Source organism: Sorghum bicolor, chromosome 3 (genome assembly GCF_000003195.3).
Source record: "Sorghum bicolor cultivar BTx623 chromosome 3, Sorghum_bicolor_NCBIv3, whole genome shotgun sequence".
Taxonomy (NCBI): Eukaryota; Viridiplantae; Streptophyta; class Magnoliopsida; order Poales; family Poaceae; genus Sorghum; species Sorghum bicolor.
This window is the reverse complement of record NC_012872.2, coordinates 61,897,431-61,915,239: the sequence shown is the minus strand read 5'-3', so window position 1 is coordinate 61,915,239 and position 17,809 is coordinate 61,897,431. Positions and strand designations below refer to the sequence as shown.

The following is a 17,809-nucleotide window of genomic DNA, read 5'->3' as shown; positions in this document are numbered from 1 at the left end:
TATCTCCTGGATGCTTATTAACCAACTAAAGATTACTTTGACTTGGACACTTGATGACAGGAACTCGTAACTAAAAAGTGCAGGGTCGATGACTGCTCTGTGAACAATTCTAGAAGTATGAGGTACCTAGTTTGATGGCCTGGCATCTCAGTTGTTTGGGATTCAGAAATCTTTACTATTATATTGCTATGCTCCTTTTGTCAATCAGCTTCTTTGTTGATTAACTATTTTGTTCTGTGTGCACGAGGATATAAGCTGAAATCCAATGAATCGCATGAGTTCGGAGGAATTTTCAAGTAGTTTGGCAGGTAATAAGGTCTCACAAATGCATTATACTTATGTTTGGCCCAATGAAGCAGCCTGTTGAACTGCCCTGTTTACCTTACATATTATGAGCGTGATATATTTCTTGAAAACCTGTATCTTTTCTTTGCTTCTATGACTCTGTTTCTTTATTCAATCTTGATTGCTGTCATGAGAGAGGTTATTATTATTGTTCTGAAAATGAAGAGTGAATGTGACTATGAGATATCCAAATATCACTCTCTCAGAGATTTGGGACTCTGGTAATTATTTTATGAAACCATACGCAATATGCCTTACCACCATTTTGACTTTCTTTACCTTTATTTTTTGAACGGGGTTGTACCAGTGTGGTTGTGACACAAGAAAATACAGACAGACGGTTTCTTGTTGCTACCAGTTCCAGCTGGTATATGGTTTCACTCTGAAAAGTGAGTTGCACAATCATTAGTGTAAACAGGACATATAAAAGAGAACGGAAAACAGCTCTGAACTTTACCAGCCTTCAGAATGCACAACTATCTGGTGGGACATGCATTTCCATCTCTACTCTGTCTATTTGTTGTAGTCTGCCCTTGCTGTGCCAGGATGGACATCTGGATTTTCCAATTTGTCATTGAGTTGCACCATTCTGATGGCATAAGTGATTTGTTTATTCTTGCATCATAGAATTTTTAGATCTGATTCTTGGAATTCAGTCATATATATATATATATATATATATATATATATATATATATATATATATATATATTCTGATGGCATAAGTGATTTGTTTATTCTTGCATCATAGAGTTTTTAGATCTGATTCTTGGAATTCAGTCATATATCGGCCATCATGACCTAATATGTTCCCACTCAAACAAACACGTTTGCCATTTAGGAGCGACAGTAAGAGACGTTGCAATTGGTCCATTATGCAGTAATACTGGAACTCCGTGATTTCTATTAAGTCGATTAATGATGATTTGGACCTAGGTGGTTGGGATGCGTATCGACACCGTCTATTCCAACTAGATAAACTAGACTCACTTCCCTCTCCAACATGTTTGTTCCAAAAGATAAAACAGGCAGTGTAGCGAGTTGGAAGGACAATGAGCTAGTATAAAGATGCTTGTAGCTTCTCAAACTAGTATTTTCTAGCACTTTGGGAGACCCCTCCTTCCTATCCGCAGAAAGGGATGAGAAGGGGGTGCGGCAGTGCCATGGCGGCTTGGCATCGGGTTGGCTCTTTAATTTGCGAGGTTGTCCAATTGACCATGGAGTATATGTGAACACTGAACACTAGCATCATAGCATATATTCAAGTGCAGCTCCATCTGCATCAACAGGTTCGTTTGAGCAGACATGGATGCCGACGCCTGGGTTCTAAGCAAGTTTATGTACCTCATCAGTTCATTCACTTGTGGAGCAACATCCTTCTTCACTAGTGCAGAAGAGCTGCGTGCCACAGTGCCAGCCGCAGCCAGAATTGTTCTGTCTCCCTTGATTCTGTTGCAAGATGACGATTTTTGTTTAGGCCTTGTTTAGATGCGAAAAGATTTTAGATTTCGCTACTGTAGCACTTTCGTTTATTTGTGACAAATATTGTTCAATTATGGACTAACTAGGATCAAAAGATTCGTCTCGCGATTTACACTTAAACTGTGCAATTAGTTTTCATTTTCGTCTATATTTAATGTTTAATGCATGTGTCGAAAGATTTGATGTGACGGGAAATCTTGAAAACATTTTGGTTTTCGAGGTGAACTAAACAAGGCCGTAGTAAAAAAGAGATGGCGATTTGGTCAAACGGGAGCAAGGAGAGACAGCGAGCAGGCCGGGCATGCTGTGCTATATAAGCCATGGTAGTCCAAATATTTTCCGTATTTTTCCCTTTCCATTATTTTTATTTTCAGCCTTAGTATTTAAAGGTTGCTTCATTATCCAGAACAACGCCATAAAGTGACAGGTATGTATGTATTTACCGGTACAACTTTTGTTGACGTGGGAGGCCGGCTGTTAACTTGTCGGATATGATCTGATAAATACTTTGATTCACAGTTCATTTGGTCTCCGTCACAGCATCATTTGACAAACACTCTGTTCGTTTGATGCTTTGATTCTCAGTTCACCAATCAAGCGTGAAGATTGACCTTTGCATTTGATTATCCGTACTTAGCCGCCTCTCCGCATCATATCAAATGAAATGAAGCCACTAAGGGCACTCACAATGCACACTCTATCATAGAGTCTAAAGTTATTTATTACCTCGAACAATATGGACTTAGAGTCTAAATAAGACTTGGAGTCTTATTTTTTCTACCTCTTTCTTCAATAAATATGCTGCCACATCAACAAAATACCATAAATAATATGTAATTAATTGTCTTGGACTCTGTGATAGAGTCTTGCATTGTGAGTGCCCTAATCCAGCAGGTAGTCAGGGCGGAGCCAGAAATTGATATGGCAGGGGGACCATACTGGTTAGCTAGCAAGAGGGGGCAAAGTTTTTTTTTTGTGTTTTTTTTGAGAAGGGTCAAGTTCACTTAGGCCTTGTTTAGATGTGAGAAGATTTTGGATTTTGACACCGTAGCATTTTCGTTTATTTGTGGCAAATATTATCCAATCATAAACTAACTAGGCTCAAATGATTCGTCTTGACAAACTATGCAATTAGTTTTTGTTTTGTTCTATATTTAGTGCTTCATGCATGTGCCACAAGATTTGATGTGACGAGAAATTTTGAAAATTTTTGAATTTTGGGATGAACTAAACAAGGCCTTAATAAAACACATTAATTAGCACAAGAATATTAAAGGTGGTTCTCCTGTTTTAACTGGAGGATTAGGGCGCCCCCCTAGAGCCTCTGCCGCTAGCAGCCGGATAAATAAATATAGCACGGCATCTGATCAATCATCTCCTACAAAGTAGTAATACATTAAGGCCCTGTTTGGTTTGGGGCCCTGTTCTAAATAGCGCGCTATAGCGGACGCTATAGCGCTATTTAGCGTTTGTGGAAGATGACTGCTAAGCTATGGGGATTTTAACGCTAAATGATTGTTTCCGCTATTAGCAGCTAATAGCGCGCTAATTTCGCTAAATTGGGTTAGTTTAGCGCCGCTATTTGGCCTTGAGATTCATTTCTATCGACCCAAATAACTTGGAGGCCCAAATAGCAGAGATATACCCCTATGTGACATATGTTATTATTGATGTATCATGTATGAACTACGAACTTTGATGTAATATGTTAGTAACCCTTTGAAATATCTATCACTATTGGTATTCATAATGTTTTCATCTTTATTATGTGTAAAATTTCATGATGTTTGACATATTTTTTGCTCAGCCGCTAAATGGCTTAGCCCGCTATTAGCGCGCTATAGCTTTTCTTAGCCTTTTATAGAGGGTGCCGCTAAGAAGCTTAGCACGCTATTTAAAACACTGGTTTGGGGTGATATTTTTTATCATTCATCACATTGAATGTTTAAACATATGTATGATGTATTAAATATAAACTATTTATAAAATTATAAACACGGTTAGAAGATCATTTATGAGCCGAATTTTTTGAGCCTAATCAGTCTATTATTATATACTAAATGTCAAATAAAACAAAAATAGTACAATACCTGTTATATTTTATCACAAACACCCCCTAAACTTTCAGATGACAACACATAATTCGTATTTTTGAGAAAAAAAAGACTTTGTCAGTTTCTAGAACAATTTCGTTGCACAATGTTTTTATACATGTTTTTTCCTTAACAACTCAGATCGTACCTGATTTTCTTTCTAAACCTCAGATCAACAAAGTTACATATAAAAACTTATCAAAGCACAGTTTATACCTTCAAAAAATTTTGGACATATATTTTTTTAAAATAGGTTTTGTAGTTATTTTCTCAAAAAAAGAAAGATAGCTGAAGAAACTTTTGTTTAAAGCATATAGGAGCAAATGGGTACGTAGGATGAGTTTGGAAAAGAGGGAGAAGAAAACAATGTGAAAAAAAAGAAAGAAAAGAAAAGAAAGATGGGTATATAGAAAATGAAAATGAAGAAGGAAGAATCAAGGAAAAAGACAGGACCGCTGTCCTATTAATTGAGCGCCACCATTTATCAATTCGTAATCGAAATCAAAAAATAAAAGAAAGAAAGAAATTACCCCTCTTGTTCTTAAAACGGGCTTTTTCTAGCTTTTCTATGTGAAATTATCATAAGCTTGATCATATTTATGGAGAAAAGTATCAATCAACAATTATAAAACCATTTAGATATATAAAGTAAAATTAGGTTTCATATCATTTGGGTCTCTAATAATACTTATTTTGTACTGTCAAAATGGATAGCTCAACAATATGAGATGGTTACTAGCTGTAAAATAACTTCTCCAATAATATTAGCTTCTAGCACACGACCCATAATATGAATGCCCCTACATGATCTTGAAGCATGTACACGAGATTAGTTCTTGATCAAGATATGCGCTTTCTTTTTCTTCTAGTGTTATTCAATCTAGGCTCCTAGCTCCTATCTAGCCTCCAAAATCCAACGACGGTTGTTACTGCAAGGCCTGCCTTTCTCATATATAAACCAAAGAATTCCAAAGTTTGTTTTTAGTTGGGGTTGTGGGGTAGGGGCCGGATGGGTGGAGGGCAAGAAACAATTCAAGCCTACTCTGATACTCCGGAAATTGGGCAATTCATCTAGTTGCGCAATTCTCCATGCATATTCGTAGTAGCTCAGCTATGGTGGAAGTACTATAAACTACAAAACCATTTAGATGTACACCGTGGGTTTTTTTGGAGTGAACCGATGCGCGAGCGAGCGTACTGACGTACGCGCACCCTTTTAAAACCCCCAGCACATCCGTTCCGTTCCATGGGCGAGCTATCGCGCACCAGACAGCCCCAATAAACGCCTGGCCGTGCAAACCGCCGGACGCTGTGACTGTGAGTTGTGACCTTGCGCGTGGCCCAGATCGATCAGATGGAGGCGACGGCGACGGCGGCAGCGGACTCCTCCGGCGGCGACCGCTACAGGTCTCACCTGGCTGGCGATGGCGAGAAGCACACCGTGTGGCGGCACGGCGCGCCGCCCTCGTACGACGCCGTGAACGCCCTCTTCGAGGCCGAGCGCACGCAGGTTTTCATTCGCCGCCCCGCGTTCGTTTCTCTTCTCCTTCGTTCACACACATGCCCGTGCATGGGGAGATCCATTCCTCTTGCAAACTGCATCATGCATGGCTGCCTGACGGCGACGGCGTGGCATGCAGGAGTGGCCGGCGGGGTCGCTGGAGGAGGTGGTGCAGAACGCGATCAAGACGTGGGAGATGGAGCTGTCGCACAAGGCGCGGCTGTCGGACTTCAAGTCCGTGAGCCCCGGCAAGTTCCGCCTGTCCGTGAACGGGGGGCGTCCCCGGACCGGGGAGGAGACGCTGGCCATGGGCAGCTACAACGCGCTGCTGGACGGCCCGCTCCTGCCGAGCGCCGGCGCGTACGACGCCGCCGCCGAGACGTTCCAGTCCTCGCACGACCTGTTCCGCGCCGCGCTCCCGCGCGGCTTCGCGTGGGAGGTGCTCAGGGTCTACTCCGGCCCGCCGCTCATCGCCTTCAAGTTCCGGCACTGGGGGCACAAGGAGGGACCCTACAAGGGCCACGCCGCCACCGGCGACAAGGTCGAGTTCCACGGCGTCGCCGTCCTCAAGGTTACTTTCCTTTGCCCTGCCTACTACAGCTGCAACCTGCAATCGACAGTCTGGTTCACGTGTTAGTAAAAAAAAAAAGATCCCTTAGTACGTACTATTTAGTTTAGTGTATGGCTAGTGACGAATAATTGACCATTTTTGTCATGTTTCACCAAAATACGATTTCCTAGTGATAAAGGTGTGATATGATAGTTACGTAGTGCATCAAGATACAGCTGATCGTCGTTATCTCTCTTCTTTATTATAGCACCACAAAAAACAAGTAATAGTGACGATTTTGTGATATGTAGATGACGCTATGAGTCGTCTTTTGTGTCACTAACCCATCGCTGTGTCGTGAGTAGGTGGATGAGCAGCTGCGGGCGGAGGACGTGGAGGTATACTACGACCCAGGAGAGCTTCTGGGAGGCCTTCTCAAGGGCCCCAAGGTGGCGGCGGCTTCCTCCGAGGAGGACCGCGGCGCGGTGGCGCTCGCAGAGAGGCTCGGCGAGGCCGCTGCCGTGTCGGCGTCAGGTGCTGTCCCGCCACCGCAAGCTTGCCCCTTTCTCAACCCCGGGAAGCCACAGTGATCGACCTGCAGCACCCAAGATAGCGGCTTAATTTGGTGAATGAATAAATGAGTAAAAAGCTTATTAAAAGACGTGTCCGTGCGTAGTCCATGGGCTTGTGAGGGGTACTTGTTACTACATTAATTGATGTTTCATGATCAGAAGAAAATGTTGGCCGGCCGTCGTGGAAAAACTGTCACGAGAACTTGGAGGTCGTCGATCTCAACAAGAAGAAAAACAAAGCATGTGAAAGTGAAGTTGATCGTGTAGTTGTGTGATATTCGTTCAACAATAAAAAAAAAGAAGTTGATGTTGAAGTGGTAGTGGATTTGCTTGATGGTCGTTCTTTCTTAGTTGCAACAAGGCCCCGTCGCCTGAATTGGCTTATTTAAATATCAATAATATAGTATAATAGTAGCAGCTTTGTGGAAAAGATGAAGTTTCATTGTTTCAAATTAAGGTCAGGAAAGTGAAATGCATCCGATCCCCACTGGTTCGGACTTTGGAAAGATGTGGCAAATAAACTGAAATGAAAGACATACATCGAAGGTGCCACCAAGACAGCAACGACGTTCACCAATCAGCATTCATCAGTCACCACTTCGACGATACGCTTGAATCGACACTATGTCTCAGCTTGTTCGATTCAACATCCACCACGGGGACCAGTTCCAATATTGCTACATTTCCTTGATGATGATATAATAAAGGAAAATGCGCAAGGACAAAAAAGAAAGATTGATTAGGACACCGATTCATACGTACTCTGCTGCCATTCACAAGCAAAAAGTCCTTTTTCTCCCCCAACTTCGGTGGAATTTCGATTTACCTCCCCCAAATCGAAAACACAACCTTTTAACCTACTCTGTTTTATTTTTAAACCGGTTAAAATTGCTCCTTGGTCTTTGGACAGTTTCGGTTTTGTCCGACACAATGACGCATCGTCATCCTATGTGATGGTATATTAGCAAGCGAGACAATTCAGGAAGGAAGGGATAAGATTTTGGAAAGGCAAAAAATATTTTTCAAAAGTGAAGAAGTATCTTCTATTTATGCAATTAAAATTTTTGGAATTGACTTAATCTATGAAAAATCATAGAAAATCTGCTTTGATTCAGGAAAATATGAAATAAGCTCCGTTTTTTTCTTCATAAAACCGTGTTTTATCTTAATGTTCCTAATGCCTAGCTTGGAATTATTTTAATTTTTACGCTTCAAAGTAAGGGGAGGACGGAGATTAAATATCCTCTGAGATGTTAGGTAATGTTGTTCGAGATAATCAAATAACCCGTTACGTAATATCCTTTTGGTGTTTATTTACTAGTAGATGCTCTCATTATATGTTACAATTATGTCACATTTGTTGCAACTCTGCTTCACTAGTGGAGCAGTTCCTTTTGGCCTCGGCTACACAAGCGAGTTTAGCCTATTAGAATGCATGCAGGATTCCGAAGGGATCGTACAGGCATTCACAAGAATTATAGTTAAATTTTATAAGAAAAATGCAAGAACAATTTTTTTGTTGCGTTACAAACAATTCCTCATTGATGGAGTTGAAGCTGTTTAGAAAAACGTGTAAACATCTTGTCATACTAGATAGGAGAGAGGGAGCTAGGAAAGAAGCTAGTGTGTTTTTTATATTTTTAGCTCCATCCGATATCCACCTGTTGTGAGAGCAGATTTTATGAGGAATTGCTCTAATTTAAGGTTTGCTAAGAAAAAGGGTTCCAAACAGTTAATAAAACTGCGGGAGAGAGAAGATGTGCCAAACAGAGTCTATATTGACAAGCTAGACTACGAAAGGAGTTTAGGTGGCTTCAATGACAATACAAATGTTACTATGTAACTATCTCGTCCTTGATCTATTTAGTTCATTTTTTTGTCTCTTTCTTTCTTTCCTAAACTATCATTGTTCTTCTTGTACCTACCTCTCTCTCCCTCCCACCTTACCTCTCTTTCTATTTTTACCATTCTTAAACTTGTAAGCTTGTCAACTCTTGGTTGTTCAATAAAACCTCTGTAGGGGCTACGGCCCCTCCAGTTTCTTAAAAAAACAAGTGATAACTCGGTAAATTGGAATCTTTTCTGGTTTGGACAGGAAACGGACAATCTAGCTACTACATATTGCAAAAAAATATCCTTTATTTTCACATAATGTTTTTGTTTCTTGAGATTGTACAAGTGAAATATTAAAGTAGGATCAAGATGAGGTGGTTATATAATAATTGTGTTGTCATTTCAAGTCACTTGAATTTCTATGTTGTATGAATTGCTAACGTGTACTAACTCTAAGGAACAAAGATAGCAAATTAACACGAAAAGGAGACCATATATAAGATTAAAATAACTTAAAGCTAGGAACCATAATATAGACCTAGGTTTTAGTAAAAAAAAAATCTCAAAAACAGTTATCATTTTTTGAGCTGAAAAAAAATTTCTGTGATATTTCAAAGGTTAAATCAGGTTCTAGGGTATTTTATTGCACAACTTTTAAAAAAAATATATATTTATATAATTTTGAGACAAAATATTTCTATATTTTTTTGATAAAATCATTTGACTCCTAAATTATAAATGTAGTGTGATTTATCATTCTGTAGCCGACGTAACATAGAAAGGATAGCTGACATGGCACCACGTTGAACAAAATAGTTAATGTGACCGCCTACAGAGTAATTTCGACCGGTTTCAAAGTTTAAGGAACTACTAAAAAAATTCCGGCTTTCAATTGCAGAGATAAATTGAACTTCGATGAATAGAATGTTATAAAAATGACTTTTTCGAATTAAAAATGAATCGAACTTAAGAAAGGGCTGAAACACGCTTGGATTATTGTAAGCCCATTTGTGTCACCAGTCCCGACTCTGGGCTACGAACTGTGTATAGTACGCTCGGCCGGGCCAGCCCATACATACAACGGGCCCAACTTCATCCGAAAATAAAAAATCAAAGGGGCCGAAGAGAACAAAAAAACCACCTTGTTCGTCGGCGTATCCGCCGAAGCCCCGCACCGGTTTTTGTTGGCTAGCATCGTGCGCGACCACCTACCGATGCGTCCGTCCCGTCCACCACCGCCCTCCCCCTCCCCCCCCGCTCCGCGTCTGCTTTTCAGCTCTCCACCGCTCTCTCGCACGTCGCTCCCCAAGTCATCCCATCCCTACGCCCGCGGCCGCGCCACCGAGTCCAGAAGCTTCTAGAAGGGGGAGGGGTGGTCGCCCATGACCGTCTGATCGGCCGTCGCCATGGGATGCGCTGGATCCACTCTAAAGCCTGAAGGTCTATCCTCCAGCCTAGTCTACTGTTTCTTCTCCGTTGCTTTCTGTATGGTTCAGATTGGGATCTTGTGTTAGATGACCGTTGCATCTTCTGTAATTCGGTTGTGGAACCGAGTTTAGAGTACAGTGGGTAGCTAGTTTGTTAGCGTCCTTGGTTCTTGTATAAGCTGGGTACTGATTGGTAACTCGAATTAGCTAATAGCTACACCTGCTATCGATGGTTAATTGAGCTCCAGGATCATCACCAAGGCGGTACCGAGTACATCTTCTTGTGAATTGTGATGGAGTTCACGGCCAACGGATGGACGGAGAAGATCTTAGTAACTATTGCCTCAATTGAAGGGAGGACCTGTTCTCTTTTGGGCAAAAGGCAGGTCATACAGTTGTTGGGGAGACAAAGATATGACTGGTTGTCATGAAAGTAACCGGAAGTGACGGTTTATTCTTCATATGACAGATGCACTTCTGCAGCTCTGCTCATGCCCAGCAGAACTAAAGATGAGACAGTAGTACAGTGTGAAGGGCTAGCTGAGATGATGGTTTATTCTTGTTGTTGGGGCAAGCCATTTCATTGGTTAAGCAAAATTGCTTTCCTTAGGGCAGCAAAATCAAATATACGGTGATATGCGAGATAAATTGAAGTTATAATTTAATCTATTTGTAGGAGGAACATTGATTGATTGAGAGAATTTGCTTTGTGTTAGATAATTGTTTTGGTTGCACCTACATTATCCATCAGGCGCAGATCAGATATGAGCAAGATGACTATAGTAGATTGGTTGCCTGTGCAGTTCCCTTTCCTTGTTTCATAAACACTAGTCACGCTGTTGAACCAAGGGACTTGACTTCACTCTTTTTTATTGATTTTAGTCTGATGCATCCTTACTGTACTAGTTCAGATTACTTTAGAAGGTTCATCAAGCTTTAACATTTTTGTATGCCTCAAGAAAATCACTTTTAAATCTAGAGAGTTAGGTTTAGGTGAAGACAAATTTTTTATCTTCTACCATCATGTGAAGAATTTATGGATTGTAAAGCAGAATGTGCAAGATTACCCTTTGATTTACCAGAAGCAGAAGAAGAATTAGTAGCAGGTTATCAAACCGAATATTCTGGTGGTTTATTTTATCTTGTTTCTTACCTAAATTTATTAGTTTCCTCTTTATTTGTAACTGTTCTATACTTAGGTGGGTGGAATTTCTCTATTACTCCCCCAAGCAAAAAATGGTGGTATTTTGGAAAGCATGTGGTCAACCATTTAACGTGTTGGTACCATTTTATTATAAAAAGTGACTTGGCATGCCATAATGATAATTTATAAATTTGTCAACAAAAAATGCATAATACTATAAGTTATATGTTCTATAAATGTACTACAATTGAAACTAATGTTTTAAGAAAATCAGGTATTGTGCCGGCATCCAAATCATCACTTTCCTTTTACTAGAGGAATCAATAGGTTTGTTTTTAAACTGGTCTATTCAAGTATTTCATCATCATTTTTTGGATAGAAGAAGTATTTCATCAGCATGCTCAGATCTTTGTTTAGAAAGAGCAAAAATGACATCTATCATATGTTAATGCTTGGAGGTTGAATCTCGCAAAAAAATGCTTGGAGGTTGAATGATATTTGGCCTCGTTTTGTGCACATCCCTTGTATGTTTCTTGGTAGCATTAGTTTGGTAGAATGTTGATCATTGTGCATTTGTGCTGATATACTCACTTATTAATGCTCAACACTTTCTCTTTGTCTCAGATAATGGTAAGAAGTTGAAAAAACCAAAGCCTTGGAAGCACACCCAAGCAATAACGCCGGCACAACTCAGACAGATGCGTGATGAATTTTGGGACACTGCTCCTCACTATGGTGGACAGAAAGGTACATTGTATATTTACTGATGGCTGCTTCAGTTTTCTACTGTCGGCATTTATTAGTGAATCTGTGATGCATTTATACTGCATGTTGGACCACTCCTTATTAGATGATGGACCAGTCTGATTTGACTGAGCTTTGCTAAAAAAAATGTGTGCAGCACAATACTTTGAATTCACGCCAAAATAATGTTCATTTTGCTGTCTTGGCAGTTCACCCCTGTAGTTGGTGTTAAATTTGACATATCAACTGTTGTCTTAAAAGGAAAAGAAATATGTATATAAAGGTACCATAAGTTCATAGCTGACCATGTAACAAGAGTAGAAATTGACATCTGCTATGCCACCCAGGGAACGAACAGCTTCCGATGGTTCTGAATTTGTGACCACCGTGCAAATTTGTCATGAGTATACTTCTAAAGTAGTGCTGTTTTGTAATTTTACTTTATTATTATGCAGAAAAGGTATATAACATGTATATGCTTTGCAACTGTCATGAATTTACTGAAGTGTATTGTTATGACAAGGCTCACCTATAGGCGCCGGGCCCCCACCAGTGGCTAGGCCACGCCGGCACACAGGGGGCTAAAGGCCCAGATTTTCCCTTTAGATATTATATTGCTTGGTTTGCTTAAAAATAGGATCTTAATTGATTGTGTTAGGAGAGGATAAATACCTCTGGACAGATTTGGAATGAATTAAGCAAGGCAAATATTTTTGCCTGGCCTCAAGCGCCATCTACCATGACCCCCTGCTCCCTCGTGCCTCCTCCTCACGTACGCCTAGGGCAGCTGCCGCTGCTCCCCAGCTCAAGTCACGGCGCCCCAGCGCCGCTAACCTCGCCCCCGACCTCCAATCTCCTATCCCTACGCTCTTCGCAGCCGCGGTAGGATCAAGGATCCTATCATGTATGATGTTGTTTACATAAATATGTATATTCAGCTGATGACACATACACTGAACACGCTAGATACAATCCAATTTTTTACGAAACGAGGCTCCTCCCCATTTCTGTTACTGTTATAACAGAAAATTAAATACATTGCTGCGGTGTTTTTTTCCCACTAAAATTAACTTTGTATTTCTTCCAGAGATTTGGGACGCACTTAGAGCTGCTGCAGATTCTGATTTAGCGCTTGCACAAACCATAGTGGATAGCGCTGGCATCATCATATCAAATTCTGACATGACACTTTGCTATGATGAAAGAGGTATTTTGTATACATATCATGGTTTGGTGTAATCTGGTGTTTTTTTTTCAAATTATTAATCGCCTTGTACGCTATATTGCAGGTGCGAAATATGAACTTCCAAAGTATGTTCTAAGCGAGCCAACAAATTTGATCAAGGACGGTTAAATTCATAAAATAAAAAGGGGTCCAGTGTAAATTATGTAAATCACATTTGTTCACTGACATCAACGTTGACCTTGATTGGGACTTCAATAATATTATGATTATGATGTGCTAGATTCTGATTTGAGCTGTTCTCCTACTTATTGTCCAGTTGTCCCTTGTCCTGGATTGTAGCGCGGTGAACTCTCATAAGGTCATACCTTAAAGAAGCGCTAACCATAAACCTCAGTGTATAATAGGTACTGCTTGTCTCAGCTAGTCAACTGGATATATAGGACACTTGAAGTTTTGTGGTTTCCCCAATTATCAATCATGTTCATTATTGGTCACTTTTCACTGAACCTTGTTTGAGAACAATCTTCTTTGCTTTGGCCTTCAAGTGGTGTACTACCAGTTCAAAGCAGCAGTGGTTAGCATTGCTGCATGCATCACATGCTGCATTTGTAAAGGCTAAAGGGCGCTGACAGTTTTAGAGGAGAGGACAGTCAGTTGGTGCTGGCTATTTTTCTGCTGTTTTTTGGTTGAGCCATCACCTGTTTTTGGTTATAGATCCTTTGCACCTAACCAGATCTTTTGCTTGACCTCCAGTACTGTCGTTCAATGTCTGTTGTTACCCTGAAATTGCTGCCCGTGCAATGCTTAGGGAGGCTCAATTATCTGGTCCTTCTCGCTGGAATGACTTGTACCGAGTACCGACAGATTTGCCATGTCTCTCTCACTCTCTGTTAATGCAAAGATTTCCCAGCGTCAGGCCAACGGATGCACCTGGGAGGCTGGGACCTGGCATTCATGATTGCTGCTGCTGGATTCATTCACGGGCTTTGATCTGGAAACAGGCCAGATGATGAGCGACTGGGACCTTTGCGTGTTTGCCAGATCTGAGATCCGGATTCAGCTGGAGTTTTTTTTACACGTTAAAATCGAGCAGTTCTATGATTTGTTAAGCTTCTTTTATTTCGTTTTTATTTACAAAGACCGCGGCAAAAGATCTGGAGAAGTTCGACAATAACAAATTTGAGCAAGATCAGATCAGGAGTCTGACGGATTAGTCATTTGTTTAATACTGCTGCTAGCAAGAGATTCCATGACGGGCATTATAAACACGTTGGTATTCACAATCACAATTGACAAAAATCGACTCGTACTCGAAAGATGCCCAGCGGCTCCTGACACGGCCATTTCAAATTTTGCTGCCCGCCTGTGGCCCGTGTGCTCTTGTCCCGGCATTTCCTTTCGGTCCCAGGGCCCTCTTGTTCCGGCTCCATTTGTCAGTTCATGGTTCAGCTGCACTTGCCGGAAAACAGTGGAGTACTGGTAGTACGTGCAAAATCGAGTTCAGAGTTCGCTAAAAATTTTGCAAAATTTTTCAGATTCCCCGTCACATCGAATATTTAGACGTATGCATGGAGTATTAAATATATATGAAAATAAAAACTAATTGCACAGTTTGGTCGAAATTGACTAGACGAATCTTTTGAGCCTAGTTAATCTATAATTGAACAATATTTATCAAATACAAACGAAAATGCTATTATTTCTATTTTGCAAAAATTTTTGAAAGTAAACAAGGCCTAACGAGGAGCAAAAGGCGATGCAGGAGGAACAAAAAGCCTCTGGCGCTGGCGAGTGAACTCGAGCGTGCGGCTGCAAAGCTACTTTTTATCCGGGCCAGAGACGTGAGCCCACAGCCCAAGTGCCCAGATGCATGTGCATGGAGATGGGAGAAGTCAGAAGCGCAGCAAAGCAAGCGCTTGTTGCGGCGGCACACACGATGCGGAGTCCGCCATCGAGCGTTGTTTGATTGGAGCTCTGGTTCCCAAATCCCAAGTCCCGGCTCAACTCAACTGTCTAGTTTATGCCGCGACGGGGTTAGGCAAGATTCTGCCTACGGACGGCTATGGCTACTCTATGCAACTGAGATTAGCCCACAACTTATCCACATGCTGATGGGAGTACTATAGTGCAATTAGTAGAAGCTAGTACTACAACTCCGTAGGAGTACTATAGTGCTACTAGGCCTTGTTTAGTTCCAAAATATTTTGCAAAATCGACACTGTAGCTCTTTCGTTTGTATTTGACAAATATTGTTCAATCATAGACTAACTAGGCTCAAAAGATTCGTCTCGTCAATTTCGACCAAACTGTGCAGTTAGTTTTTATTTTTGTCTATATTTAATACTTTATGCATGTGTCTAAAGATTCGATGTGACGGGAAATCTGAAAAATTTTGCAAATTTTTTTGAGAACTAAAAAAGGCCTAGTAGAAGCTATTACAAGTGTTTAATCGCAACTTTTCATCGCAGCCAGTGCAACTAGATGCAACTACATGTGCTCCTAGCAGTTTGGTGATGGAAAATGCAGCTAGCTAGTGCACTAAAGACTAAACTAAAGTACACCAAGTTGTCTGTCTATCCTCTAGCAAAGCTTGTTGGGAAAAAGGAGATTCGCTTAGCATACTAAATTGTGGTGGTGGTGGTTAGGATTTGATAGTAGGGAAAAAAAATTGTGTGCCATGGGGGTTGAGTGACCTAGAAGTTTAGATTCGATTCATCCACGCCCTTCTATAGTCTTTTGATCATCAAATATGTCAGGGAAAGCTTAATTGTTCAGCGCTCGGCGGCACAATGAACTTAAGCGTATGCACATGAGTAGTATGACACCTACGCATGCATTTTCAACGAAAAAAACAAACCAACCTACGAGTGAATGTCAGCATCGTTACTCCACAGTCATGTTTGCAGAGGAGGTCCATTGTAAACATTAGGAGTTAGCTGACGTAGATTCGTGCAGCCTTCTTCGCTGCTGCATGCCGTGCACCATTAAAGAGGATTTGGTTAAAGTGATAAAGTTTAACGGGTACTATAATATTTTTGTTTTATTTGACAATTAGTGTTCACTTATAGATTAATTAGACTCAGAACATTCGTTTCATAAATTATTCTCTAGCTGTGTTTTTAGTTTTATAAATAGTCTATATTTAATATTTCATATATACGTTTAAACATTCGATATAATAAGCAGTAAAATTTACCGGCGTGAACCAAACAGAGCCTAAAGCCTCCTTTAGAACGCACAAATAATTTTAATGAAATGAATGTATTGATTTTTTTTATATAAATTGATATGACTTTTGTGAAACTTCTGTATTCAAACGATCCTAATTAAAAACAGAAATAGACGACTGACGACGTTCTAAGAATACTAGGCAATTTGAGCAGGGCCTTGTTTTAGTTTCAATTTTTTTTTGCAAAATGAATACTATAATATTTTCATTTATATTTGACAATTTTTGTTCAATTATAGATTAAATAGGCTAAAAAGATTTATCTCGCAAATTACAAACAAATTGTATAATTAATTATTATTTTTATATATATTTAATACTTCGTGTATACGCTTAAGATTTGAGGTGATAAAAAATCTAAAACTTTCTATAATCTTTTTTTGGAACAAGGCGCAGGCCATTCGAAAATGGAACTACCAGTTGTACCTGCCCTTTCTCGCGTTCTATGGCTGCCTGTCAACCGAGGCCTTCTTTAGTTCACTCTAAAAACCAAAAAGTTTTTAAGATTCTCCGTCACATCGAATTTTATGGCACATGCATGAAACATTAAATATAGACAAAAATAAAAACTAATTACACAATTTAGCTGTAAAATCACAAGACGAATCTTTTGATTCTAGTTAGTCCATAATTAGTTAATATTTATCACAAACAAACGAAAGTGCTACAGTACCAAAAACTTTTCAATTTTCAGAACTAAACAAGGCCCGAGAGCTTAGATTCTGAGGCCTTGTTTAGATGTGAAAATTTTTTGGATTTCGCTACTGTAGCACTTTCGTTTGTTTGTGGTAAATATTGTCCAATCATAGACTAACTAGACTCAAAAGATTCATCTCACGATTTACAGTCAAACTGTGTGATTAGTTTTTATTTTTGTATATATTTAATATTTCATGCATGTGCCGCAAGATTCGATGTGATAGGGAATTTTAAAAAAATTTTGGATTTTAGGGTGAAGTAAACAAGGCCTGACAGCGCGCTGGAAGGCGGCGCATGGGCCTCCTCGCTTTCAGCGCCTCCTTGCCATGCGCAGTACCGGCAGGATTCCTGAATCGACCCGCCCGTCTCCATTTGACAGATGCTGCAACAGAGTCTGGAGTAATGATTCCAGTTTCGAGCATCGCCCATGGGCCGCCGCCGCGAGCTCGACGCCGTTCACTCGGTGTGTGGCTGTGCGCCGTCGGGGAGGACGGGCGCGCAGCACTGTACTGTACAGGCACCGGCGCTATCTCCTGCGAGGGCCTTGTTTGGATCCAAAAATTTATTTTCTCTTTTGGATTTTGACATCGTAATATTTTTATCTATATTTAGTAATTCTGTCTTATAAATTATAGATAAAATATGTAATTAGTCATCTGTTTATTTATATTTAATGCTCTATATATGCACCGTAAGGTTTGATGTGACTAGAAATTTTAAAAAGTTTTTGATTTTTTTTTAACTAAACAAGACCTTATAGTAGCCGTTCACGGAAACGACCAGACCACGAGCAGCGCGTCCTACCTAAGGACGAGGCCAGTGCTCCAAATAGATATCCACGGTTCTTCTATAGTCTAATTTATAATAAACTAACAATTTTTTCTTTTATTTTTATTTAGTTTATTCATTTAGTTACACTAAAAAAAAATCGCGAGTATTTGTTGGAAGGATCATCGCCTCCTTAGTCGTGCCACTGACCCCTCCCTCGTTCTTTATTCCCCTGC

General features: G+C 40.3%; 2 protein-coding genes across 2 annotated transcripts; both read left to right on the top strand.

Annotated features, from left to right (window-relative positions):
- Window positions 5,048-6,857, top strand: LOC8074819 (pathogen-related protein). The gene is made up of 3 exons (XM_002458401.2): window positions 5,048-5,430; window positions 5,561-5,992; window positions 6,337-6,857. The coding sequence occupies exons 1-3, from the start codon at window positions 5,275-5,277 to the stop codon at window positions 6,559-6,561; spliced, it is 813 nt and encodes a 270-aa protein (XP_002458446.1). The 5' UTR covers window positions 5,048-5,274; the 3' UTR covers window positions 6,562-6,857.
- LOC8069834 (ubiquitin domain-containing protein 1) lies at window positions 9,594-13,166 on the top strand. The gene is made up of 4 exons (XM_002458400.2): window positions 9,594-9,816; window positions 11,572-11,694; window positions 12,779-12,898; window positions 12,981-13,166. Exons 1-4 carry the CDS (start codon window positions 9,783-9,785, stop codon window positions 13,043-13,045), a joined length of 342 nt encoding a protein of 113 aa, XP_002458445.1. The 5' UTR covers window positions 9,594-9,782; the 3' UTR covers window positions 13,046-13,166.